Source organism: Lolium rigidum, chromosome 3 (assembly GCF_022539505.1).
Source record: "Lolium rigidum isolate FL_2022 chromosome 3, APGP_CSIRO_Lrig_0.1, whole genome shotgun sequence".
In the NCBI taxonomy this organism is placed as follows: Eukaryota; Viridiplantae; Streptophyta; class Magnoliopsida; order Poales; family Poaceae; genus Lolium; species Lolium rigidum.
Window position 1 is genome coordinate 36,859,894 of NC_061510.1, and position 26,994 is coordinate 36,886,887.

General features: G+C 46.7%; 1 protein-coding gene across 1 annotated transcript; it reads right to left on the reverse strand.

The window, feature by feature from the left end:
* Window positions 1-1,381: 1,381 nt before the first annotated feature.
* On the reverse strand, window positions 1,382-2,083 carry LOC124695626 (LOB domain-containing protein CRL1-like). The gene has a single exon (XM_047228453.1). The coding sequence runs from the start codon at window positions 2,081-2,083 to the stop codon at window positions 1,382-1,384; it is 702 nt and encodes a 233-aa protein (XP_047084409.1).
* Window positions 2,084-26,994: the final 24,911 nt, after the last annotated feature.

Here is a 26,994-nt window from a genome sequence, read left to right on the forward strand (position 1 = left end):
GAATGAGGTGGTAACTAGCTATGTTACCATAACCTCACACACCCCAAGATAAGATGAGTCTACAACATAGTAAATGATATAATGCATGACACCACATATAAGTTACTACTCACTATGCAGGTAGTAACTTAGACTAGTAACATATGCCATGTTACTAGTCTAAGTTACTCCCCACTATGATTAGCCTATGAGCCCACTCACATTCTCTCTCCTCTTCTCTCTCATCCAACTAGACCCACAAATATATTATTTTAATCCTTGTAGCCAGCTGACTAGATCTTATTGTACTTGCTCTAAACAAACTGGTCATCTTGCCTCGATTTTCTAAAGAGTTCCTCAATTAATTGGACTTTATCTAGGTTTCATGCTTCGCTATATCACTCAGAAAATATTGTTGCACTTGAATTGAGTGCCAACCGGCCTCTTCCTTAGTTATGTCGCTCCTGTTCCATTCTGCCCCAACATGTCCTGACGTTATTCATTTAGAAGAAATGTAACGACCTCACTGTTATGTTCTTAATCACCTCACCCACTTTGAAGGGACAGGAAATATATAAAACAAAAAAATATGATCTTATAGGATGTATCCCATTTCTTCCCCAAATATCAAAATATGTTATTCAACAAAACCTTAGAGAGAGTTTTTAGAAATTATAATGCAAAACTGGATAGAATTCACATCCTAATTGAGGACTAATTACTACTGCCTAAGCATAACTTTTGAAGGATTAAGCTTATCATTAATTCATGCATGATTAAGCACTGTATACTGCAGCATCATCGCATGTAAAAAGCCAGCTAGTACTTCTACACATACTACTTCTATATCAGATCCATATAGGTATCTTTAGAAAGGCAGTATAAGATATAGGTTCTGTAAAAGATGAGTTGCAGGAGTCAATGAAAACAGTAGTATACATGGATTTTCCACATGTGCGGCCTGAATCAGTTGTCTCGATCTCACTATGCATATCCGCTGTCCATCATTACCTTCTAGCTAGTTCAAGTGATCTTTTCTACTGGCAATATATTTCTGACATGACAAGTCGAAACATAAGTGCAGATCCACTACTGCAGCAACAAATCAAGAAGATAACATATTTCCAAGCAGAAATAGTACCAGATCATATCAACAAGCATTTTTATCTCCCTAATTAATTAGGTTTCAGCAGTGATCACATATAGATGAACACTCACATCCTTCTAGGTTTATTACCGTCTAGGAGTGTGATTGATGGGCTGAGGCTTGGAAAACTGAACATATATTACCCAAACTCCTCAAGTCCAAAACATGATCTGCAATCGATCAACGTCTATATATATCTTGTGATATATATTAAATTCTGCACTAGCAGACTAGAAGTAGTTCTTAATGGAGTTCTTACGAGCGATTAAGGTAAGCATAAGCAACGCTCTGCAGGTCCTCGGAGTCTTGGTACCCGGAGGACGAGGACGACCTCCACCCGCTCTCCTCCGCCGCCCCGAACGACGGCGACTGATCCATCGCCTCGTAGCCCCCCGCCTGCCCGTCCGCTTGCTCCAGCGCGTGGTACAGCGACTGCTGCATGTAGTCGGAGGTAAGCAGCGCGGTGATAGATTCGTGCCCGGCGCTGCCATTGCCCCACGATGGCTGCGCGGCCCCCGCACCAGCGCCGTTGTCGTTGCACCACGGGTAGCCACCGTGCCCGTACTGCTCCGCACCGCCGGCGTATCCCTTGGCGTCTTCGTGCTGCATCATCCCTTGCTGCGGTGCCCCCTGGGCCTTGAGGTCGGCGAGCTGCGCCTGGAGTGTCATGACCTGCTGCTGGAGCGCGAAGATGTGGGCGACGCAGCCATAGACCGGGTCGCGGAGCCGGGCCTGCGCCTCGTAGGAGACGGTGACGGCGGCCTCGGCGCGGTCGGCGATGGGCAGGTGGGCGAGGAGCTTGGAGACGTTGCTGGCGCCGAAGACCTTGTGGATGGCGGCGAAGTGCGCCGCACCCTGCTCATGGCAGAAGTAGGGAGCGAACACGCAGCCGCGCGCGCACTTGCGGCGCAGGAACTTGCACGCCCCGCACGGCGACCCGAATCCCGTCATGCTCATCAACCGATCGGATGACGGTGGCTCGCTCCGTACGTGAACGCTGATCGATCGATAGATAGATCGAGTTCTGTGCTTGCTGAAGTACCGGTCTTTCTTGGGTTGCTTGCTAGGTCTGTCGTGGTGAGTTGAGCTGAAGACCATGGCTGCACCCCATGGCTTATAAGGGAGAGGAATGGAGGAGGAGGCGAGGAGCGCATTTGGGGATTAGGGTCTGCGAGACTAAACAATTCAGACCTGTCTCCCAAATAAGCAACCGACTCCATTATTCTGAGCTCCCAATGGCGCTCGACTCTTTGCCCTCCCATCTTCATTTTCTGTGTACAACTAGCTACAGGAGGCGAGGTAGTACAACTAGTGTACCACTATGCCAATCCCAAGAGGATTAGCCATTAGAACAATTAAGGACAAGGCACAATGGGGCTAGGTCATCTGGGAGCAATTATATAGTACTACTTTTCTCGTGTTTTTGGAATGGTTTAGTTTAATTAGTTCTTTTCCCCTGCCTGCTCGTGTGATTGTTTCTTTTGTGATTAGTTGGGATGGGTTGCTGCGAGACTAGAGCCAGCAGAGCTCAGTTGATAAATCAGGGGATAATGTATATATGCTGGTTTTTAATTCGGCTATATGGTGTAGTAGTAGACACATTCATACATCACCTGAGACGTGGAGCTGTCGTTTGTGTTCATATTTTTCATTTCTCTCTCGGGAGACACAAATGAAAGGAAAATAGTAAGTGATGGGGAAATTATAAAAAGCTTAATTATGCTGCTCACAGACATCACTTTGATAAATTAGCAGGAAAATGTGCATATATGTTTATGCACTGCAGCAGGCATGTATGTCCAATCATGTGAGAAAACAATCTAGCAATGGGCTATCGCTTAAAGAAACATGTTCAGGAAAAAGAAGCACCAACTTGTGTACCTTGATCTGTACCGGCTGCCCCTAAACTAAAGTGGCACCTGCAGGAAAGATTGGAACATAGCAACAGAACTTCTGCAACTCTGTTGTTGCCTCTGCATCACCTTGTAGGGCTCAGAAGTGTGATACTACCTGTAGTGTACCTACTATCCTAATTAGCCCAACTCTTTTGGCCTCCCACTAACCACTGCAGGTTTGCTCAGATTAGGCTGGCCTATGTGTTAATACTTTCACTAGGTGCTATCGTATGCTTATCGTTGCATTGTTATTGTGATCCCATGACTAACTCGTGTAGTTAGGTTAGTAGTGGTAACAAGTAATGAAGACACATGCCAAAGAGTACTTGAGTCCCAACGTGGTAGTTCAACAACAAGAAATCCCCAACGTGGCGAACACCATCCTTCTCACAAACAAATGGCACTAGTTATGGAAAGAAAGCGAAAAGAAAATGTTCTGCGCAGCACAGTTTGAAACCTCGGTGTGGCAGGCCTACATCCCTGTCCCTGAAACATTCCCACCGTCATGTCTCGTGTGCATGTTCCCAAAATTCTCCTCTATCTTTGACGGGGGAAAATGACTTTCATGATTTAACCTAATGGCTTGATTTACATTTTTCTCCACTATAAACTCATTTAGCAGCTTTAGTCTCCATAGCTATCATCTCTCGGGGCACCTTTCCCCGTACTCATTATACTCAATTAGCCAGTATAGGAAGTATATTCATATCAAAGTGAGACTAAGTACACACTCTGCATCACTCCATACTTCCCCGGTGGTCCACCAGGAGCACATGTGAAACCCTAGTTGAAACCCGGTGGTTGCGGATTATTGCATCACTCCATACTTTCCCGGTGGCACCAGGAGCTGCCTGCGAAACCCTGGTTGAAACCCAATGCTGGCTCGGTTAAACTCACAGTTGATGGATCTTTTAAAGATGATGTTGGTGGAGCTGGGATGATTCTCAAAGATGATACGGGCTCGATTATCCTCTCTGCATGCAAGTGGATCAGTCCTTGCATTGAACCATTAGAGGCAGAACTACATGCGTGTCTAGACGGGTTGGCTCTCGCCCGGGCTCACTCTACCCTCCTGATTGTTAGAGTATATATCTGTATATTGTAGTTACCACATATGTTAAGGGGCTTCCTGCGTATTTGCACATGTACATGTACTATATATTGTGGTCTTTGATTCCCTGGTAATACAACAAGTATATTATCCTAACATGGTATCAGAGCTCTAGGTTAGCTCCTCGTAGCCGCCGCCATCGCTCGCCCCGGCACCCTGCCGCCGCGTTCGGCCGCCGCCGCCGCCTTTTCCCCGTCGCCTCGGCCCTCTCCGTCCCCGGCCGCCTGTCGCCCGCCCGTTCTCCGCCGTGGGCGATCTCCGCCCCGGCCGTCCCCGTCCGCCCCCTGCTCGGCCGCTGCCCGCCGCTGCCGCCCGGTCGCCGCCGTCGTCGTCGCCCGGCCGCCGACCGCCGCCGCCCTGGTCGTGCTTCGCCCGGCCTCGCCATCCCCGGCCGCTCTCCGCCCCCGCCGCCCCGGCCGATCTCCGCCGCCGCCCCGGCCGTTCTCCGCCCCGGCCCCTGGCCGCCTCCGCCCCGACTGCCGTGTTCCGGCCCACCGCCACCCGCCGTGTGCGTGATTTCCGTCGCGTGCGTTGATCTGATCTGTTTCTTCGTCCCGTAAAAAAAAGAGAGAGATATGTCTTCCTCGTCGGGCTATGTTGCGATTCCTCGCTGCCCGGTGATTTTTGATGGCGTGAATTATCTTGATTTCGCTGCCTTCATGCGCGTCCACATGCGCGGTCTTCGTCTTTGGGGTGTGCTTTCTGGCGAGGTCTCCTGTCCGCCGCGCCCCGTTGCTCCTATGGTGCCTATTGCACCGACGCCCGTTGCCCTTGCCCCTGATGCTACTCAGGCGGACAAGCATGCAGCCAAGAGTGCTGAAGATACTGCTCTGGCTGAGTATGACCGGAAGGTCCAGGACCACTTGAAAGGATCGTATGCCGCACCTAGAGGGGGGAGGGTGAATAGGTGCTAACCAATTTTTAGTTCTTTTTCAATTTAGGCTTGACACAAAGGTAAATTCTCTAGATATGCAACTAAGTGAATTTACCTATATGACAAGGTTAACAACTAAGCAAGATATAGCTACGCAATATATAGGAGATAGAATAGGATAGAGGTAACCGAGAGTGGAGCACACGGAGACACGGAGATGATTCCCGTAGTTCCCTTCCATTGCAACAAGATACGTCTACGTTTGGAGGAGTGTGGTTGCTACGAAAGCCAAACCAACAACCACGAAGGCTTCACTCAGATCTCCTGTGAGCAACGCCACGAAGGCCTAGCCCACTTCCACTAAGGGATTTTCTCGAGGCGGAAACCGGACCTTTACAAGGTTCTTGGGGCACATATCCACAACCAAATTGGAGGCTCCCAAATCTGTAACAACACAACAATCAACAACAAACAACTAGGGATCCAAAGAGGAACACTAGCATGGGGGCCCTCAAGCATATGAGGGGGAAATGAAAAACGCTTCGGTGAGGATGTAGATCGGGTTCTTCTCCTTCGATTCTCCAAAGCACAAGGGATTTGGGTGGTTGAGGGAGGAGATCCGGCTATTTTGGTGTTCTTGGTGGCTCAGCAATGGTGGATGAAGTTCTTAGGGTTTGAGCACCTTTCCAAGGTAGGAGAAGGGGGGGTATTTATACCCCACCAACTATTCTGCCCGTTGGAGGAGAAACGCCGACAGTGCCGGCCTTGAGACGCCGGCAGTGCCGGCCAATATTCTGAACCATCAGGTCGACAGGCAGGCCGGCAGTGCCGGTCCAGAATGGCCGGCAGTGCCGGGGTGCAGCCACCGGCAGTGCCGGCCTAAAACCACCGGCAGTGCCGGGGTGCATCCACCGGCAGTGCCGGCCCTGTATCGCCGGCAGTGCCGGCCAGGGACAGCCACTAGCTTCTTCTTCCTCTTCTTCTTTTCTTCCTTTTTGAGTGGGTCGAGATTTACCTGTGATATCTTTTCTCTATCTGTAATCCACTTAACACATAGTTAAATTGTCACCGGTGTTGTTAACAAACACAAAAAACCTCAGAGATCATGAAATGTTCTTTCAATCTCCCCCTTTTTGGTGTTTGATGACAATACCGGGATTTTGCAAAGAATAGAGCAAGAATAGCATTGTGTTTGACATAAGAAAGAAACTCCCCCTAGATGTGTGCATACAAGAAATTTAGTGCTTGAATGTATATGCACACATTAGGTATAGAGCAACTTTAACTTTCAAAGTATAGAGCACAATGCTTAAGGGACAGATATGACAGATAATGTATGGAAGATGATAAAAGTTGAGATGTGACGATCATACCCTTTCATAATGACATCCTCAACATTTCATGACCATAATCTCAATTTCATGAACAAGAGTCCCATAAACATATCAAGTATCAACTTGAGATAAATCCATAGACAAGTTGAGATATATAAGATGATCATACCATTTCATGACAATACTCTCAACCATATAGAATACCGAAAACCATAGCAATAATTCACTCACTAAATGGTCTTGCCCACCACACATAGAACAGAGTTTTAAACAACATAAAACACAAGATAAGGTTCAACATAAGCATAGATGATAAACGGAGGACACAAGCTTTAACGGAATGATAAAAAGCAAATGCTTGTGCCCTCAAACCCTAGCAAATCCCGTGCAAGTCCTACTAGACCTTCTTCTCCCCCTTTGGCATCAAGACACCAAAAAGGAGAAAAGAAGCGATGCTACATCGTCCCATGAAAGCTCACTCATCCTCGGAGGATTCCTCCGACTCTTCATCGTCTTCAGACTCGGCGGGCTCAACTTCATCGCTAGTGGGGCGCCGACGGCGAGAAGGACCGAGAAGCCCAAGCTGTTCAAACTCAGCCACATTGCCATGCTTAGAGAGCCATTCTTCTTCAGGAGTAATAATCTCCTCAGATCCACTCTCAACAGGAATATCCAACTTGCGCATGATGAGCTTTGTGTTCCTCCTATCCATTTTCCTTTCCCTATGAGCTTGATACTGACGCCTGTTGATGTCAGACTTAAGATAGAACATCTTGGCCAGCTTGGCCTCTATGCGAGCAACCCAGCCATTGTCAGCAGGAGGAGCATACTCCATATCAGAGTCCTCTTCAGCAGAATCCTCAGCACTGGGAAGACGAGGAGGATTGGGATGAGGCTTGACCTTGAGATCCTTGTGCTTGTGAGGTAGAAGAATAACATCATCAGTGAGGTTGCCACACCCAGCATTGTTCCAACGAGAGCAAATGAAGAACATGAAGTAGGGAGCAAACACAGGAGCCTTGTGAGACATGATGCATGCCCAAAACTCATTCCACAGAAAGTCCATCACATCAAGCTGACGGCCCGTGTCACGGTGCTGGTGAGAGAGAAACAACAGATTTCCAAGGTACGCATAGATCTGATCAACGCAGCCAACCTTGCGATTTAGGACCTCTCGGTAAATGCGAAGAAGGATGTCATACACCAGGCGAAGATATTTCTGCGATCCATCCCACTTCTCCTTCAAGATAAAGATCAGCAAGGAGAGCCTTCTCAATGGGCTTGGGAGTGTTGTGAGCTCTAAAATATCCGTCTTGATTGCCAGAGAGCACAGGATAGCCAAGACATGCTGCAAATTGGTCCCAAGTGCCATGTAACATACGACCCTCTATCATCCAAGTCATAGTCTTGGCATCATCATTATCAACATAGACCGTGGCAAAGAATTGCGCTATCACATCAACACAGTAAGGATGTTGAAACTTCATTAGCGGAATAAGACCAAATTGCTCACAAATCTCTCGAGCTTCGGCAAAGTAGTGGGCATGTTTATCCATGTCAGCAAAGTTGATGTGATGCATAGGAGCAACTCGATAGGTGGCATTAGCATAGAGATCTTCATACGTCTTCTCTTGATACTTGGTCCAGAACAGCTCAGAACAATTGGTGGCCTTGGGCTTGGTGTAGGAGTTAGTTTGACGCAGCCGAGCATACTCATGATCCGGCCACTTCCCAACAGGCATGCCTCGCAGCCTTCGGATGATGGTACCGCGAGGTTCAGCAACATCAGCAGCCACACCTTTCTCCCGACGAGACGCTTTCTTGACTGGTAGGATCTCAGCTTCAAAGTCATTCGGTACCGCCCGTTTGCCCGAGCTAGAGCGATGATGACCACATGCATCTGTGAAAGCAATGGGTAGAGGGAGCATATGGTAAGGTACACTAAAAATAGGAAACATGATAGTCATAGCATGGTGAATGAAATGTTCAAGATACAAAATAGGAGGCTAAAGTTGATCTGGCAACCGCTATACCGGCAGTGCCGTGGTGGTATGGGCGGCAGTGCCGGCCCATCCGGCAGTGCCGGTGAGACTTGGGCGGTAGTGCCGGCCCAACGGCAGTGCCGCTGAGATGAGGCCGACAGTGCCGGTCAACCTGAAGAACGACCAGATCTGCTCTAGACTCAACCATTGTTCCTCAAGTTTTCACCACACAATGCACAAGATCATCCACCTCTATGGCAAAAATTACGGAGAGATTCATCCAGCCTTCTTTCTTCTAGAAAGGTCTACCCATTCTAGAGAGGGAGAGAGAGAGGAGAGGAAGCTAACCGGAGGAGGAAGCCATGGAGGAGGGAGGGGCCTGCCCTATTCCAACCGTCCAGGGGAGGAGGAAGGGCTCGGGACGGCGGCAGAGGGTAGGGACGGCGGTGGCGACGGCTGGGGCGATGTGTGGGAGGAGAGGGACGCGGGGGGAGAATGGGGCGGTTTCCCTAACTCCCCCACCAGGCCCATCACTTGACCCGACGCCACCAGCGGCAGTGCCGCTCAGCCGAGCCCGGCAGTGCCGGTGCCACCGGTAGTGCCGGGGTTGAACCACCGGCAGTGTCGGGGTGTCACCACCGGCAGTGCCGGGGTGAAGGCGCCGACAGTGCCGCCAAACCATCCCAAAGCCCAAAAACCCTCGAAATTTTTCAGAGTTTTAGTGTATATAGATAAGAAAGGTTTCTTTAGGAAAGGTGGGGCTTAGGTTAGAAAGATCACACTGTTGATGGTACGTTATCACTCATATTTGCAAAACATTGCAAATAAAGACCAAACATGAGTGATTTCCCATAAGAACAAGAGATAGTCAAATAAAATCCATGAAAAACCATATAACTCCAACTCTTCACAAAGAAGAGTGTGGTGGCCTAGGCCACCATATATGAGTGTTATGGCATGGCATCGCGAAGATATATCTTGGGCCCAAACCACTACTCATCATTGAAGCTCACATATCAACATATGATATAAAGAGAATGATTTCTTAATGTTGGCATTATGGGGGGAGGGATAGCTCAATAATTTAAACCGCACTCCCCCTATTTCTATGCCCACATCTAAACCAAATAAAGTTTTGGGATAAAGGTGTGTTTGCAAGATGGTCAAGCTATACTCCTTGAATCAATGATATTTAGCTCATTCCTCAAATAGCAAAACCTTGCTTCATCAAGAGGCTTCGTGAATATATCGGCAATTTGATCTTTGGTAGGAACATAGATAAGCTCAATATCACCCCGGGCAACATGATCCCTAATGAAATGATTCCGGATCTCAATATGCTTCGTTCTTGAATGTTGCACCGGATTATAGGCAATCTTGATGGCACTTTCATTGTCACATAATAGAGGCACTTTGTCACAAATGACACCGTATTCCTTTAAAGTTTGCCTCATCCATAACAATTGAGTGCATCCACTTGCGGCGACAACATATTCGGCTTTGGCGGTGGACAGAGATATACAATTTTGCTTCTTAGAAGACCAACACACCAAGGACCTACCAAGAAATTGGCAAGCCCCGGAAGTTGATCTCCTATCATCCTTGCCTCCCGCCCAATCCGCATCAGTGTATCCATTGAGAATAAAACTTGAGCCTTTGGGGTACCAAATACCATATCATGGGGTATCAACTAAATATCGAATGATTCTTTTGAGAGCCATCATGTGACTCTCCTTAGGAGAAGCTTGATACCTTGCACACACACCAACACTCAACACTATGTCCGGTCTAGATGCACAAAGGTAAAGCAAGGATCCAATCATGGAGCGATATACCTTTTGATCCACCTCTTTACCATTGGGATCAAGTGCAAGGTGACATTTAGTAACCATAGGAGTGGCTACACCCTTCATCTCGGTCATCTTGAACCTCTTGAGCATGTCTTGAAGATATTTTTCTTGATTGATGAAGGTTCCTTCTCTCAATTGCTTGATTTCAAAAACAAAGGAAGAACTTCATCTCTCCCATCATAGACATCTCAAACCTATCGGTCATAAGCTTTGAAAATTCATCATTGAAAGCTTTGTTAGTAGAGCCAAAGATAATATCATCAACATATAATTGGAAAACGAAAAGCTCCCCATTGACCCTCTTAGTAAAAAGAGTGGGATCGATTAGCCCAACATCAAACCCACGGTCTATCAACAATTCTTTAAGGTGCTCGTACCAAGCTCTAGGAGCTTGTTTGAGACCATAAAGTGCTTTATCAAGCTTATAGACATGGTTAGGAAAGTTGAGATCCTCAAACCCCGAGGGTTGCTTAACATAAACCTCTTCATGCAAAGGACCATTACGAAATGCACTTTTCACATCCATTTGTTGTAACTTAAAGTTATGATGCGATGCATAAGCAAGAAGGATACGGATGGACTCAAGGCGAGCCACGGGCGCGTAAGTTTCTCCAAAGTCAATTCCTTCAACTTGAGAGAAACCTTGAGCCACCAATCTTGCCTTGTTCCTCACAACATTTCCAAACTCATCTTGCTTGTTCTTGAAAATCCATTTAGTGCCTATAACATTGCGGCACCCCTTTGGCTTCTCTACTAAGGTCCATACTTTGTTGCACTTGAAGTTGTTGAGTTCCTCGTGCATAGCTTCCAACCAATCCGAATCTTCAAGGGCTTCAAATACTTTTTTTTGGTTCCACTAAGGAGATATAAGCATGATGATTGCTAAAGTTAGCCAATTGCCTTCTTGTGGTAACACTTGCCCTTAAATCACCAAGGACCTTGTCATGAGTGTGTTCACGAATTTCAAGGTTCCTTTCTCTTCTTGCTAGACGACGGGCCTCGATCTCCTCCTTGGTTCTTCTTGGCCTTGGAGGTATCACTTGATCAACTTGATCATTTGGGTCCCCGTCTTGACCTTCAACTTGAGCTTCCTAAATTTCTTGAGAGTGCTCAACATCATGTGCTTGATCTTGGACATTATGAGGTGAATGACACAAATTGAATGGATCCTCATTGGAGCCATCATGAATGCTTGGTTGATCTTGTCCTTGATCTTGCACACAAGAGGGAGGGTCTTGTTCTTGTTCTTGGGTTGGTGCATCATTTGCTTCACTAGATGGGGTTTGTTGATGTTGAGAAGATGAGGGCTCCACCGTGGTAGAGCATAGTCCTTCCCGAGGTGCCACACCGTGTCCCTCAACGGGGCGGAAAAATCCCACACCCATTCTTACTATGGCATCTTGAGGTATTTCATCACCTGCACATACATCAAATTGCCCCACTTGGGAGCCATCATTTTCTTCGAACTTCGCACTACAAGATTCGATGATAATCCCGGAGGATACATCAAAGACTCTATAAGTGTGAGATTCAGCACCGTAACCAACAAATATACCCTCCAAAGCTTTAGGAGCAAATTTAGATAAACGAACTCCTTTGATTTTGTTGAAACACTTACACCCGAACACCTTGAAGTATGTGATATTAGTCTTGTTCCAGGTGAGTATTTCATATGGAGTCTTGTTCAAGCCCTTGCGGAGATAGAGCCGGTTAGAGGAGTGGCAAGCGGTGGAGATGGCTTCGGCCCAAAAGTTATGGCGGGATTTATACTCCGCCAACATAGATCTTTCCATATCCATAATAGTCCGGTTCTTCCTCTCCGCAACACCATTTTGTTGAGGGGTGTATGCAGCGGAATATTGATGTCGAATCCCCTCATCACTAAGAAAATCATTGAGTGTATAGTTCTTGAACTCGGAGCCATTGTCACTTCTTATTGCCATAATGAGGAGATTGTGTTGGCGTTGCACCTCGGTAGAAAAGTCAATGAAGATTTGTTGAGTCTCATCTTTCTTCTTGAGAAAGTAGACCCAAGTGTATCTTGAATAGTCATCAACAATTACCAAGCAATATTTCTTCGCACCAAGACTTGCATGTGAGGTAGGACCAAAGAGATCCACATGAAGGAGCTCCAAGATCCTCTTGGAGGAGATAATAGTCTTGCTTGGGTGCGGAGAGTCATCATTTTGCCTTCAACACAAGCCCTACAAACACGATCTTTGGCAAAAGACACATTTTCCATTAGTCCCATAATATGGTTCCCCTTGTGAAGACTTTGCAAAGTTCTCATGATGACATGGGCCAAGCGGCGATGCCACAACCAACCCACATCCGCCTTTCCGAATAGGCACATCGCACTTGTCGTGGGGGTCCCCGAAAAGTCCACCACATACAAGTTGTGTTCGCGATACCCAACGAAAGCGACTTTTAGAGTCTTGCTCCACAAGAGGACCACAATATCATTATCAATAAAAGACGGCGAAACCCATCTTGCCAAGGGCGGAAACGGAAAGTAAATTGTAACCAAGGGTTTTGATAAGCATGACATCCACAAGAGTAATGTTTTGTGCAACCACAACCTTGCCAAAACCCAATACCTCGGATGTAGAATTATCGCCAAAGGAGACGGTGATATTATTTATATTGGGCCTCAACTCCTTGACGAGGTTCTTGCCGCCGGTCATATGACTTGTACATCCACTATCAAGTACCCATTTTGAACCTCCGGCGACATAGTCCTACATGAGATCAATTCTTGGATTTAGGCACCCATTTCTCAATGGGTCCTCTTTTGTTAGCAACAAGGGTCTTTGGGACCCAAATATACCAAGCAACATAACCGTCATAAGGACCAACATACTTTGCATAAACATCACCATAATAATCTTTAAATAAAACATAGTGAGGATTATCAATTCCCGCATCATCATTATTAATGATATTGGCCTTAGGGGCTTCATCATTAGTGATAACCTTCTTTTGTGCGGGCTTGGCCTTTTGCTTGTTTGCCTTCTTTGCCTTGCCATTAAAACCAAGGCCCTCCTTCCCATTGTTTGACCTTTGCTTACTCAAAAGATCATCCAAGGAAAGTTTACTTTGGGGAGAGGAGGCCTTAGCAAGTTCATCCTTCAACCTAGCATTTTCCTCAATAATATTTGCATGATCACATGAAGGAGTAGAGGTACTAGGTATGTCATACGAAGCAAGCCTAATTTGAAGTTGCTCATTAGACTTGGAGAGGAGAGAGTATTCACTCTTCAAGGCTTTGTGAGCCTTGTCTAGGTCATCTAGATCCTTCACAAGTTTCTCACGATCAACACCAAATTTGGCCTTTTCCTTTATAAGCACCTTAGTCTTAGCTCTAGCAAGATCTCTAGCTTTAGTGAGCTTGTTAATTTTATCTTGAGGCTCTTCAAGATTTTCTAGCCTCTCTTCAAGAGAAGCTATGGTTTCTTGACTTTCCTCAAGAGCATTTTTAAGAGCATGTATTTCAAGAGAGTCTTCTCTCTCTATTTGACATTTTTTCTCAAGAGTATCATTGAGTTGTGCTAGACGAGTCATGAGATTGGAAACATGCTTTCTAGTGTCACCTTGTAAGTTAAGAATGAACTCATCAAAATCTAGCATTTCTTGTTTCACTTTTATACTAGCAAGATCAACCCCTAGATCATTTGATATGTTAGGCATAGAGGGGTTAGGAGATGATACCTCGTAAGATTTAGCCATGAGGCAACTTTCTTCCTCCACATGAATGACCTCATTGGGGGATTCACTTGGTGATGAAGAGTTAGTGGAGAGGGAGGCAAGGGCAACCAATCCATTTGAGGTTGCATCTTCTTCATCATCAACATCGTCATCTCCGGAGGTATATTCTTCTTGAGCTGATAGCACAATAGATGTGTCCAAGGTGGACCTTGTCATGAAGCAATGCGCATTCTTGATATGAGGATTCTCATTGGGGGATTCAAAGAGAGATGAAGAGGGAATGTTGGTAGTGACAATGGCGTCCACTTCCTTTGAGCTTTCTTCTTCTTCATCATCACTAGAACTTTCAACTTCATCGGAAGAATATTCTTCCTTAGTCACTAGCACAATCCTTGAGGGCCTCTTGCCCTTCTTGCTCTTGTTATAGAATTTCTTGTTGGGGGCCTTTGAATCTTTGCCCTTTGAGTCTTTGCTCTTGTCCTTGGGAATGAGCCTTCCACCATTAGTTTCCCTATGCTCATAGGGGCATTGAGCGATGAAATGGCGCTTGTCACCATAATTGTAGCAAGATCTTGTTTTTGGGCCCGAGCTTGTGAATCCACTTGAGTTGTTGCTCTTGATGTTGTCTTCCTTGGCCTTGGACGGGTCAACCAAAAGGATTTTGCATGGAATGCCATGTGATCATTGTAGTGGAGTTCCAAGTCTTCCGGATAGGACATACTCCAAGAGGTCCTATATGGTTCTTGGGGGTTCACTTCTTCTATGGAATTGACCGTCAAGGCAAGATTGTTCCCTCTTGTCATTCCAATGGCACGATTGCGAGAATCATGAGAGTTTTGCTCGAGCACCTTGAGAGCTTGCATCTCGTGCACCGCTTCTTGAGAGGTGAGAGAGGAAAAGCATTCTCTCCCAACAAGAGTCTTCACGTCAATGGGTTCAAACGGCATCATGCAATCGATGTACTTATCTTTGATCCAAGAGTCATTGATGTGGGTGGCACCCACATTCCGGAAGGCATCGGCAACGGTGAGAAGTCTTCCATACATGACTTCATGATCTTCATCCGGTAGCCTCATGAATCCTTCGGCTTGATTCAGAAGAGAATTGTACTTGTTCCTTCTCATGCTATCACTTCCAATGCAACTAGCGGCCAAACCATCCCAAGCTTCCTTGGCGGTGGTGAAATGCCGAACACGAGGCAATTCCTTTGTCCCCACACTAGTTTGAATCATGTGCAAAGCAGTGTCATTGAGTTGGCTATCAACCGCTTCTCTTCTAGTCAACTTGTCGGGGTTGTAGGGCTTGAAACCTTCCACGATGATTCTCCAAAGTTCATTGGAGGCACTGCGAACATGAGAACGAAACTCAAATTTCCATGTATCGAAATCTTGAACATTAAACTTAGGTGGGTCACCCCGAATGTTTATATGAGGATGGAGAACCGGTATATCGGGAGATAGGAAAGGCGGAGCCACTCGATTGTAGCTCTCACCTCCACTAGTTCCCCTAGGAGATGCAATGGGAGTTTTAGTAGTGGTTAAGTTATCACCATTCAAGGGTTTGGTAGAGGAGGGTAATGCTGAAGCATCTCCCTCTTCTAACTCACCCCGGTCCTTTACCTCTATGGTGGGGATGATGGGGGAGCCGCGGGAAAGCGGTCGTCAAGCATTTTCATCAATGTTTCCATTTGGGTTTGCATGGCGGATCTCAAGGATGTTTCCACCGACTTGAGATCATCCATGGAGACCGGCTTTGCGGCCCCCTCCGAGTGTTCATCATCCGGCATACTCTTAGGCGATTAAGCCCGAAATAAGAGTCGGGCCTCTGATACCAATTGAAAGGATCGTATGCCGCACCTAGAGGGGGGGTGAATAGGTGCTAACCAATTTTTAGTTCTTTTTCAATTTAGGCTTGACACAAAGGTAAATTCTCTAGATATGCAACTAAGTGAATTTACCTATATGACAAGGTTAACAACTAAGCAAGATATAGCTACGCAATATATAGGAGATAGAATAGGATAGAGGTAACCGAGAGTGGAGCACGCGGAGACACGGAGATGATTCCCGTAGTTCCCTTCCTTTGCAAGAAGGTATGTCTACGTTTGGAGGAGTGTGGTTGCTACGAAAGCCAAACCAACGTACCACGAAGGCTTCACTCAGATCTCCTGTGAGCAACGCCACAAAGGCCTAGCCCACTTCCACTAAGGAATTTCCTCGAGGCGGAAACTGGGCCTTTACAAGGGTCTTGGGGCACACATCCACAACCAAATTGGAGGCTCCCAAATCTGTAACAACACAACAATCAACAACAATACATCAACAACAAATAACTAGGGATCCAAAGAGGAACACTAGCAAGGGGGCCCTCAAGCATATGAGGGGGAAATGAAAAACGCTTCGGTGAGGATGTAGATCGGGGTCTTCTCCTTCGATTCTCCAAAGCACAAGGGATTTGGGTGGTTGAGGGAGGAGATCCGGCTATTTTGGTGTTCTTGGTGGCTCAGCAATGGTGGATGAAGTTCTTAGGGTTTGAGCACCTTTCCAAGGTAGGAGAAGGGGGGTATTTATACCCCACCAACTATTCTGCCCGTTGGAGGAGAAACGCCGGCAGTGCCGGCCTTGAGACGCCGGTAGTGCCGGCCAATATTCTGAACCATTAGGTCGACAGGCAGGCCGGCAGTGCCGGGCCAGAATGGCCGGCAGTGCCGGGGTGCATCCACTAGTAGTGCCGGCCTGAAACCACCGGCAGTGCCGGGGTGCACCCACCGGCAGTGCCGGCCCTGTATCGCTGGCAGTGCCGGCCAGGGACAGCCACCAGCTTCTTCTTCTTCTTCTTTTCTTCCTTTTTGAGTGGGTCGAGATTTACCTGTGATATCTTTTCTCTATCTGTAATCCACTTAACACATAGTTAAATTGTCACCGGTGTTTTTAACAAACACACAAAACCTCAGAGATCATGAAATGTTCTTTCACCACTCTACTGCCGTTGCGACGTACCGACTGGATCTGACTGACTACACTCAATGGATAGATGAGGATGCTCGTGCTGATGATGTTCTCACCTCCAGTGTTCTGCCTCAGTATGCTGCTGAGTTTATGGGTCTTCCCACTGCTGCCGCTCAGTGGGCTTTTCTTCGTCAGCGCTATCAGCCGTCTGGGGATGCTCTTTACCTATCTGTGGTCCGTCAGGAGCATGCCCTTCAGCAGGGTGATTCTACTATTGATGAATTATACACTCAGAGTGCTGCTATTTGGCGTCAGCTTGATTCTCTTCGTACAGCTGTGTGTGCCACCTGTCCCTGCTGTCTGACTGTGCGCGTGAATCTGGAGTTTCAGCGCGTCTTTGAGTTCTTGTCGCGGCTCCGTAAGGAGTTTGAGCCGCGTCGTGCACAGCTGCTAGCTCGTGGTCGTGTTCCGCTCTCTGAGGTACTGGCTGAGCTTCTTGCTGAGGAGACTCGTCTTCGTGGTGCTGGTCTTCTTGAGGTTCCCTCTGTACTTGCTGCTCATGGCCCTCCTATGCCGCCTGCTCGTGGTCCTCCTATGCCGCCGGCTTCGTTGCGGTCTCCAGCACCACCGATACTCTCTACTCCTCCGGCCCAGGGCCAGAGTCAGCCTCAGCAGCGTCGTGGTATGACAGCACCTCCATGCACCTACTGTGGAAGGTCTGGCCACGATGTCTCTAGCTGCTGGAAGAGGGATCCCAGCTTACGTTAGCTGTACCATACTCATCGGTTGGCTGGTTCTTCAGGATCTTCTATTGTTGCGCTGTCTGATCAGGACATTCTCCGTGGTCTTCGTGGTCTGCTCGCTGCTACAGGCTCTTCCTCGTTGGGTACTGCTGGTTCTGTGCCTAGCTCTTCTGGCACCGCGCGACCACCACCTTCTACACAGTCAGGTACGTCATCCCCGTGGTATCTGGATTCTGGAGCTTCTTTTCATATGACTTCTGCGTCTTCTATTCTTTCTGCTCTTTGCTCTCTTGTTTCTCATGTCCGTGTTATCACGGCTGATGGTACCTCTCTTCCTGTTTCCAATCGAGCACCCTTTCTACTTCCTCTTTTTCTGTTCCTGATGTTTCTCACGTTCCTAGTCTTAAGATGAACCTGTTTTCTGCTAGTCAGCTTACTGATTCTGGTTGTCGCGTCGTTCTTGACGCTGATTCTTGTGCTGTTCAGGACCGCCGTACATAGGCCCTGGTTGCAGCTGGCCCTCGCAGCCTTGAGTCCCCGGGGCTCTGGGAGTTAGACTGGCTTCGCGTTCCTCCTGCTGACACTTCATCTGCCAGTTCTCCTGCGGTTGTTGCTTCTATCACTGGATCTTTTCAGCAGTGGCATCATCGGCTGGGTCACCTCTGTGGCTCCCGTTTATCGTCATTTGTTCGTCGTGGTCTTCTGGGGTCTATCTCAGGAGATGTGTCTTTACATTCGTGTCAGGGTTGTAGGTTAGGCAAACAGATTCAGCTTACCTATCCTACTAGTGTGTCTGTATCTCAGCGACCTTTCTTCAAAAGGGGGTCATCGATACTATATTTTGTTTATTGATGATTTTTCACGGTACACCTGGTTGTTTTTTATGCGCTCTCGCAGTGAGGTGCTTGAAGGGATTCGTAGCATAGAAAACAAAAAATTCCCTACCGCAAGAATGAATAACAAGCCAAGATCTAATCTAGTAGATGGTAGCAACAAGACGTATGTGAGACTAACCCTCGAAGATTCCAAAGCCTACGAGATCAGATCTCGTGGTTGATGTAGTCGATCACTTGCCGCTTTCAAAAGCGCGTAGAAGATCTTGACGGTGCCACAATCGGGCAGCACCTCCGCACTCAGTCACACGTTCGGTGTTGATGATGACGTCCTTCTCCCCTTTCCAGCGGGCAGAGGATGTAGTGATCCTCCTCAGAATCCCGCCAGCACGACGGCGTGGTGATGGTGGTGGTGGAGATCTCCGGCAGGGCTTCGCCGTAAGCGCTGCGGGAGAAGAAGGAGCAGGGAGTAGCTAGGGTTTGGGAGACGGGGTGCTCTTGGGCGCCGGCCTTGGTGCCCCTTGGGTGGTGCGGCTAAGTGTAGTCAGCCCCTCCCTCTCCCCCTTATTATATAGGTGGAACCCCCTAGGGTTTTCCCAAATTCCGAATAAGAGTCCAACTCAAAAACTTCCATATTGGTGAAACCTAGGTCAAGTGGGATTGCTCCCTTTCCTTGCTTCATGGCCGGCCAACTAGGTGGAGTCCACCATGGACTCCACCTTCCCACTTGGTGGGTTGGCTAGGGTTGGTGGAGTCCCTCCGGACTCCTCCTTCCATAGTGATTTATTCCGGATGATTCTAAAAACTTCTACAACCTTCCATAAATTCACCGGACCATTCCCAAACTTGGAATGTGACTTCCTATATATGAATCTTTATTCTCCGGACCATTCCGGAACTCCTCGTGATGTCCTGGATCCCATCCGAGACTCCGAACAACATTCGAACTCCATTCCATATTCCATATTCCATAACTACTTATAACGACATCAAACCTTAAGTGTGTCACCCTACGGTTCGAGAACTATGCGGACATGATCGAGACTCCTCTCCGATCAATAACTAATAGCGGGACCTGGAGATCCATAATAGCTCCCGCATATTCAACGATGACTTCATGATCGAAAGAACCATTTACATAAAATAACAATTCCCTTTGTCTCGCGATATTTTACTTATCCGAAGTTTGATCGTCGGTATCTCCATACCTAGTTCAACCTCGTTACCGGTAAGTACTCTTTACTCGTACCGTGATATGATATCCCTTGTGAACCAGTCACATGCTTGCAAGCTAATTAGATATCATTCCACCGAGAGGGCCCAGAGTATATCTATCCATCATCGGGATGGACAAATCCCACTCTTGATCCATATGCCTCAACTCATACTTTCCGAATACTTAATCCCATCTTTATAACCACCCATTTACGCAGTGGCATTTGATGTAATCAAAGTACCCTTCCGGTATAAGTGATTTACATGATCTCATGGTCAAAGGACTAGGTTACTATGTATTGAAAGCTTATAGCAAGTTGAACTTAATGAGTTGATCTCATGATATGCTTACTATGGGTGTGTCCATCACATCATTCACCTAATGATATGATCTTGTTATTAATAACATCCTATGTTCATGATCAGGAAACCATGATCATCTATTAATCAACAAGCTAGTTAAATGAGAGGCTTACTAGGGACTCTGGTTGTTTACACAACACACATGTATCAATGTTTCGGGTTAATACAATTATAGCATGGAGTGTAAACATTTATCATGAACACTAAGATATAATAATAACTATTTTATTATTTCCTCTCGGGCATATCTCCAACAGTGCTCTCTATTTATCAGCGCTTTGCAGCCATGGTTCATACTCAGTATTCCATGCCGATTCGTGTGTTTCGTGATGATTTTGCAGGAGAGTATATCTCCCAGCACCTGCGTGGTGTTCTTACTGAGCAGGGCACCCTCGCTCAGTTCTCGTGTCCCGGCGCCCATGCTCAAAATGGTGTCGCCGAGCGTAAGCATCGTCATATTCTTGAGACTACCCGTGCTATGATGATTGCTTCCTATCTTCCGCCGCATTTCTAGGCTGAGGCTATCGCTATGTCGACTTACCTCATTAACATTCAGCCTTCAGCTGCCCTTCAAGGTGGCTTTCCTCTCGAGCGTCTTTCTGGTAGTTCTCCAGATTACTCGATTCTTCGTTTATTTGGTGGTGTTTGCTATGTCCTTCTCCCTCCTCGCGGACGCACCAAACAGACCGCTCAGTCTGTTGAGTGTGTTTTTCTCGGATACAGTGATGAGCATAAGGGCTATCGCTGTTGGGACCCCGTTGGTCGTCGGATGCGCATCTCTCGTGATGTCACCTTTGATGAGACGCGTCCCTTCTATCCTCGCCCCACCTCTGGTACTTAACCGGTGGATGATATCTCTTTTCTTCTTTTTCCGGATGCACCTCCTGCTGTCCCTTGTCCTCCACCTCCTAGTTCTGATGAGCCCCCTTCGGTTTCGGCGCCATCCTCTCTTCCGTCTAGTTCCCCTAGTACTCCTCGTTCTCCGGCTTCGGATCCTTCCGATGCTGTTCCTTCTTCCTCTTCTTCTGATGAGTCGTCCTCTGCCGATGAGCTTCCCCCTTCACGGTCTGTTCGTCAGCGTCGTGCTCCAGCCCGTTACTCTCCTAGTCAGTATGGTCTCTCTGTCGTCTCCGAGCCGACTTCTTATCGGGATGCTGAGCGTCATCCTGAATGGCAGCTTGCCGTGGCTGAGGAGATCGCTGCGCTTGAGCGCACTGGCACCTGGGATCTTGTTTCTCCTCTTCTGGTGTTCGTCCTATCACGTGTAAGTGGGTCTATAAAATTAAGACCCACTCTGATGGATCTCTTGAGCGCTATAAAGCGCGTCTTGTGGCTCGTGGCTTTCAGCGGGAGCACAGCCGTGACTATGATGAGACTTTTGCCCCTGTGGCTCATATGACCACTGTGCGTACTCTTCTTGTTGTTGCTTCTGTTCGACGCTGGTCTGTGTCCCAGCTTGATGTTCAGAACGCTTTTCTTAATGGCGAGTTGAGTGAGGGTGTTTACATGCAGCCTCCTCCTGGGTATTCTGTTCCCGATGGGATGTTTTGTCGTCTTCGACGTTCTCTATATGGTCTGAAACATGCCCCTCATGCCTGGTTTGAGCGCTTTGCCTCTGTGGTGACTGCTGCTGGTTTCTCTCCTAGTTTTCATGATCCAACACTTTTTGTTCACACTTCTCCTCATGGACGTACTGTTCTCCTTCTCTATGTTGATGATATGATCATTACTGGTGATGATCCTGAGTATATTGCCTTTGTCAAGGCTCGTCTTCATGATCAGTTTCTTATGACTGATCTTGGTCCTCTTTGCTATTTTCTTGGGATTGAGGTTTCCTCCACTTATGCTGGTTTTTCTATCTCTCAGGAAAAGTACATTCAGGATCTTCTTGCTCGTGCTGCTCTTGGGGATGAGCACATGGTTGACACTCCTATGGAGCTTAATGTTAAGCTTCGTCCTACTGATGGTGATCCTCTTCCTGATCCCACACGTTATCGCCATCTTGTTGGGAGCCTTGTTTATCTTGATGTCACTCGTCCTGATATTTCTTATCCTGTTCATATTCTAAGTCAGTTTGTCTCAGATCCTACCACTGTTCACTACAGTCATCTCCTCTGTGTTCTTCGTTATCTTCGTGGCACGATCACTCGTCGCCTTTTCTTTCCTAGTTCCAGCTCTCTCCAGCTCCAGTGCTACTCGGATGCTACGTGGGCGAGTGATCCTACGGATCGTCGTTCACTTTCTTCTTACTGTGTGTTTCTTGGTGGTTCGCTTGTTGCTTGGAAGACGAAGAAACAGGTAGCGGTTTCCCGTTCGAGTGTTGAGGCTGAGCTGCGGGCTATGGCTTTGTTGATTGCAGAGGTGACCTGGTTACGGTGGTTGCTTGCAGATTTTGGGGTCTCTATTACGACACCCAGTCCACTTTTGTCCGACGAGTACGAGTGCTATCGGTATTGCACGTGATCCGGTCAAGCATGAGCTGACCAAGCATATTGGTGTTGATGCTTTTTATACACGTGCTCAGGTGCAGGATGAGGTTGTTGCGGTTCATTATGTGCCTTCAGATTTGCAGTTGGCGGATTTCTTTACAAAGGCACAAACTCGAGCGCAGCATGACTTCTTACTCTCCAAACTCAGTGTTATGGATCCACCATGAGTTTGAGGGGGGGGGGGTGTTAGAGTATATATCTGTATATTGTAGTTTCTCCATATGTTAGGGGCTTCTTGCATATTTGCACCTGTACATGTACTATATATTGTGGCCTTTCGCCCCTGGTAATACAACAAGTATATTGCCCTAACACTGATCAACATTGATACTGACTCTGCTCAAGTGGTTTCGATGGTACAAGCTACAGGGATAGATCAGTCTATCCATAGTCATTTAGTCTCGGAGTTAAAAGCTTTACTTTGTGCTAGTAGTCATTCCCTTCTAAAGGTGGATCGTGGACAAGTTAGGGTTAGTCATGTTCTTGCAAATTTTGCAAGAACTAACCACCGTTCTGTAACTTGGCTCGGCTCAGGACCTGATGTGGCTCTACAGGAGATTGAGTATGAGTCGCTTGTAAGCCCTACTGTCTATTAAAGACCTAGTTTTACTCGCAAAAAAAGGAAACACTCTGCATCAACTCCTGAAATTTTTCTCACAATCCAGTTGATGTAAAAATACATCACCATTGCTCGAATAGATGATGTAAAATACATTACCTATGATTTGGCACATTTCAAATGAAATTCAAACTTCAACACATAATTAAACATCGACAAATCGACACATATAGTCCATACATAATTAAAAAAATTGATATCTAGATAGATAGACGCCTCAGAGATCAGACACTACACTCGATAACTCGATAGTTTTCTTCACTCGACACTACGCCTCGACACTCAGTCATAAACCTAGACATTAGTCATCCCAAGACATGTCATCCTCTGATTCCTCGTCGGCCTCGCGGATAATGGACTCCTAAAAGTCGGTATCCAGCTCCGTGCCCGACGAGATGTCATGAAGAATGGTTGAAGGGACGGCAGCTGCGATGGACTACGAAGGACCAGCTCCGACGACAGAAGAAGCTGCACCAGTAGTTGTAGTTGTAACAGCTTGTTGGGCTGCCAACTCGGCATAGAACTCCGACTCCACCTCCACGTGATCTAGGTGAGCGGCGTGGAACTGAGCCATGGCCGCCTTGTCAGGTTGGAGAATAGACATCCGCATATACTCGCTTAGAATGGCGGCACGAGGACGCCCGCTGATGGTGTGCAGAGCATGCAGTTGGTAAAGAGGTGTGATGAGCACAGCAGCAAGTTTTCTCTCAGTAAGAAACCAAGGTTTAATCGACCAGTAGGAAAAATAAATCACTTCTGAAGGTGTTGCTGGCTGACTTTGGTAGAGCGCACAACCGGTGTCAGCAACAACGTGGAACCTGCACACAACACAAGCAAAATACTTTTTCCCAACTTATAGCGAGGTTGTCAATTCTCACTAGTTTTGTTGAAAACAAAGGATTAGACGTATAGTGTGGAAAAAGAGATATTTGTTTGAAGTGAAATAAAGAGAACAGTGCTTGCAGTAAGGAAACATAACATGTATTTGCAGTAGATGGTTTTATCAGTGTAAAAGAAAGGACCGAGGTCCATAGTTCACTAGAGGTGTCTCTCCATAAAGATAAATAACATGCCGAGTAAACAAATTACAGCTGGGCAATTGAAAGAATAAAGACCATACATGACAAGATGATTACTATGAGATTCGTTTGGCATTACAACGAGATTCATAGACCGTAATCCAACTTCATCTATGGCTAATAATCCACCTTCAGGTTAGCATATGCACCCCTTTCAGTATTAAGTTGCAAGAAACTGATTATTGCATTAAGTAAAGTGTGTAAAGTAAACAATAGAATTATCCTTGGATAAAACATTGTTGTTTTCTCCCTAGTAGCAACAACACATCTACAACCTTAGAAGTTATTGTCACTCTCCCAGATTACTAGAGGCATGAACCCACTATCGGTCATAAATACTCCCTCTTAGAGTCACAAGCACATACTTGGCTAGAGCATCTACTAGCAACAGAGAGCATGCAAGATCACAAATAACATATAAACAAGTATATAATCAACTCAACCATAGTATTCAATATTTATCGGATCCCAGCAAACACAACATGTAGCATTACATAAAGATGGTCTTGATCATGATAGGCAGGTCACAAGATCTAAACATGAAGCATAATGAGGATAATACAACCATCTAGCTACTGCTATGGACCCGTAGTCCAGAGATGAACTACTTACGCATCACTTCGGAGGCGGGCATGGTGATGAAGAGGCCTCCGGTGATGATCTCCCTCTCCGGCAGGGTGCCGAGAAGAGCATCAGAACCCTCCCGAGCTAGGGTCGACGATGGAGGCTACAAAACTTTTCGTGGATGGAGGCTCAGGTATATAGGTTTTTCCCGAACATATGAATATATAGGCGGAAGCGCGAGGTCGGTGGGCGCCCGAAGGGCCAACACCACCCCTAGGCGCGGCTAGGGTGGGGCTCGCGCCTAGGCATGGTCCGGCTGCCTCCTGGATCTTCTCCGTCTCCCCTCGGGACTCCGTCTTCGTGACAGTAAAATAGGAACTTCGGCTTTTGTTTTGTCCAATTCCGCGAATATTTCCTGTACAACTTTTCTGAAATACAAAAACAACAGAAAACAAGAACTGGCAATGTGGAAACTTGTCAATAGCTTAGTTCTGGAAAATGCATAAAAATGCCACGAAGTGTAAACAAAACATGTAGAAATTGGTGTAAAACAAGCATGGAGCATCAAATATTATAGATACATTTGCAACGTATCACCCGCCTCCTCGCGGCCCAAAACAACCGGGAAATTCACAAGACCGCGCAAAGATGTCAATCTGCTAGACCATCGCATAATACACACGGACGGCGAGGTCCGGCGTATTGAACGTGCCTAGTCATAGCCGCTCCACAGGGTGTGTTATCTCCGACGCCCAACGGTCGGTGGGGCACAACTAACATACACCGAGGAAACTGAAGCTGCTGCATTGGCGACGACAGGCAGCATCTCGGCGCGCGGGCTTTGGTGTCTATAAGACCGCATACCGCGTCTAGTTAATTTTCAAAAGATAGATTATCGAATCTACGTGGATCTAATTGGTATTGGTTTATTGCTTCTCGCTATCTTCACTAAGTACCTAAGAGCTATTCTTAATTCTAGGCAAGGTAAACGAAAGCGATCTAAAAGGTAATAGCTTAATGGTAAATAAAACGATCAAGAGAAAGAAAGCAATGTCAATGCTATAAAGTGCTTGAAAATGGATAGGGGTGAAACGTTCTCACGGAGTTCCGAATTTAATACTAGCATGGACTCAGTTCATTAGAATTTAATATGTTTTTGATGCATATGTGAAGTGAGGAGAGGACCGAATGAAAGTGCTCCCAAAAGCATTGTTCCACGCCTCTCATAACCACTACCTTCATATGTTCTTGTACCCGTGCATGTCCCAGTAACTAAGGGTCTCCCCATGGCTACGATCATATTTTCTTGTACATCATACCCCTCGTTGAGACATGGTTGAAAGTGGCGGCAGATTCTACCACTTTACACCCACATACATGTTGGAGATATACCCAAGAGGAAATAATAAAGTCATTATTATTATATCTTTGTGTTCATGATAAATGTTCGCATCCCATGCTATAATTGTATTAACCGGAAACATTAATACTTGTGTGTTTTATAAACATAAAAGAGTCCCTAGTAAGCCTCTTATTGATTAGGGATTTCTATTTTCGTGCCCCTGCTTCGTTAGTTGTACTCAGTTTTCCCCAGCTCGTTAGTTTTTCCTCAGTTTTCCCCTCCCTCTAGTTTGAAACCCCTCGAAGACGCGGGTTGCCGTCAGGTCAGAGGCCTTACCGTTACCGTGAGGTCGGTTCCTCGCCGACCGTCTCGTGTCGACGGGTGGATCCATCTACCGCCGACGCGTGGGCCGTTTTATTTCCCGATTGTATACGCGGTGCTGCCAATGACAAATGGGGCCGCTCTATGGGGCTGCCGCAGCCAATGACCGATGGGTCGTCTATTTATTTATAGAAAATTATATATTGCCGCTCCGTGGGGCCTCCACGACCAATGACCGCTGTGGTCGTCTATTTTATTTAGAGAATATAATATAGAGCCGCTCCGTAGGGGTCGCCTCAGCCCATTTTCGCAGCTTAATCTAAAGTGACTCTTATGCTAAACATTGTGCATCCCGACGTTGACCTAGCAGATGGCGGCGAGCATAGCCGTTCGACCATGCCGATATCGGCATCAGCATCGGCATCGTTTGGAGGATGTGGTGCTCGAATAATAGTGGAAATGCGATATTATTTTTTACATGCATAATATATAGAAAATAGCTAGATCTCTAAATCGATGCATATGAAGCTACATATATATTCTTGGTCATAATCCCCTTAATTATCTAAAGGGGATGGATGCATGGCTTCACGTCGTCGTC

Bases quoted from the DNA above. Each gene is read 5' to 3' on its own strand.
- LOC124695626 (XM_047228453.1), bottom strand. From the start codon at position 2,083: ATGAGCATGACGGGATTCGGGTCGCCGTGCGGGGCGTGCAAGTTCCTG.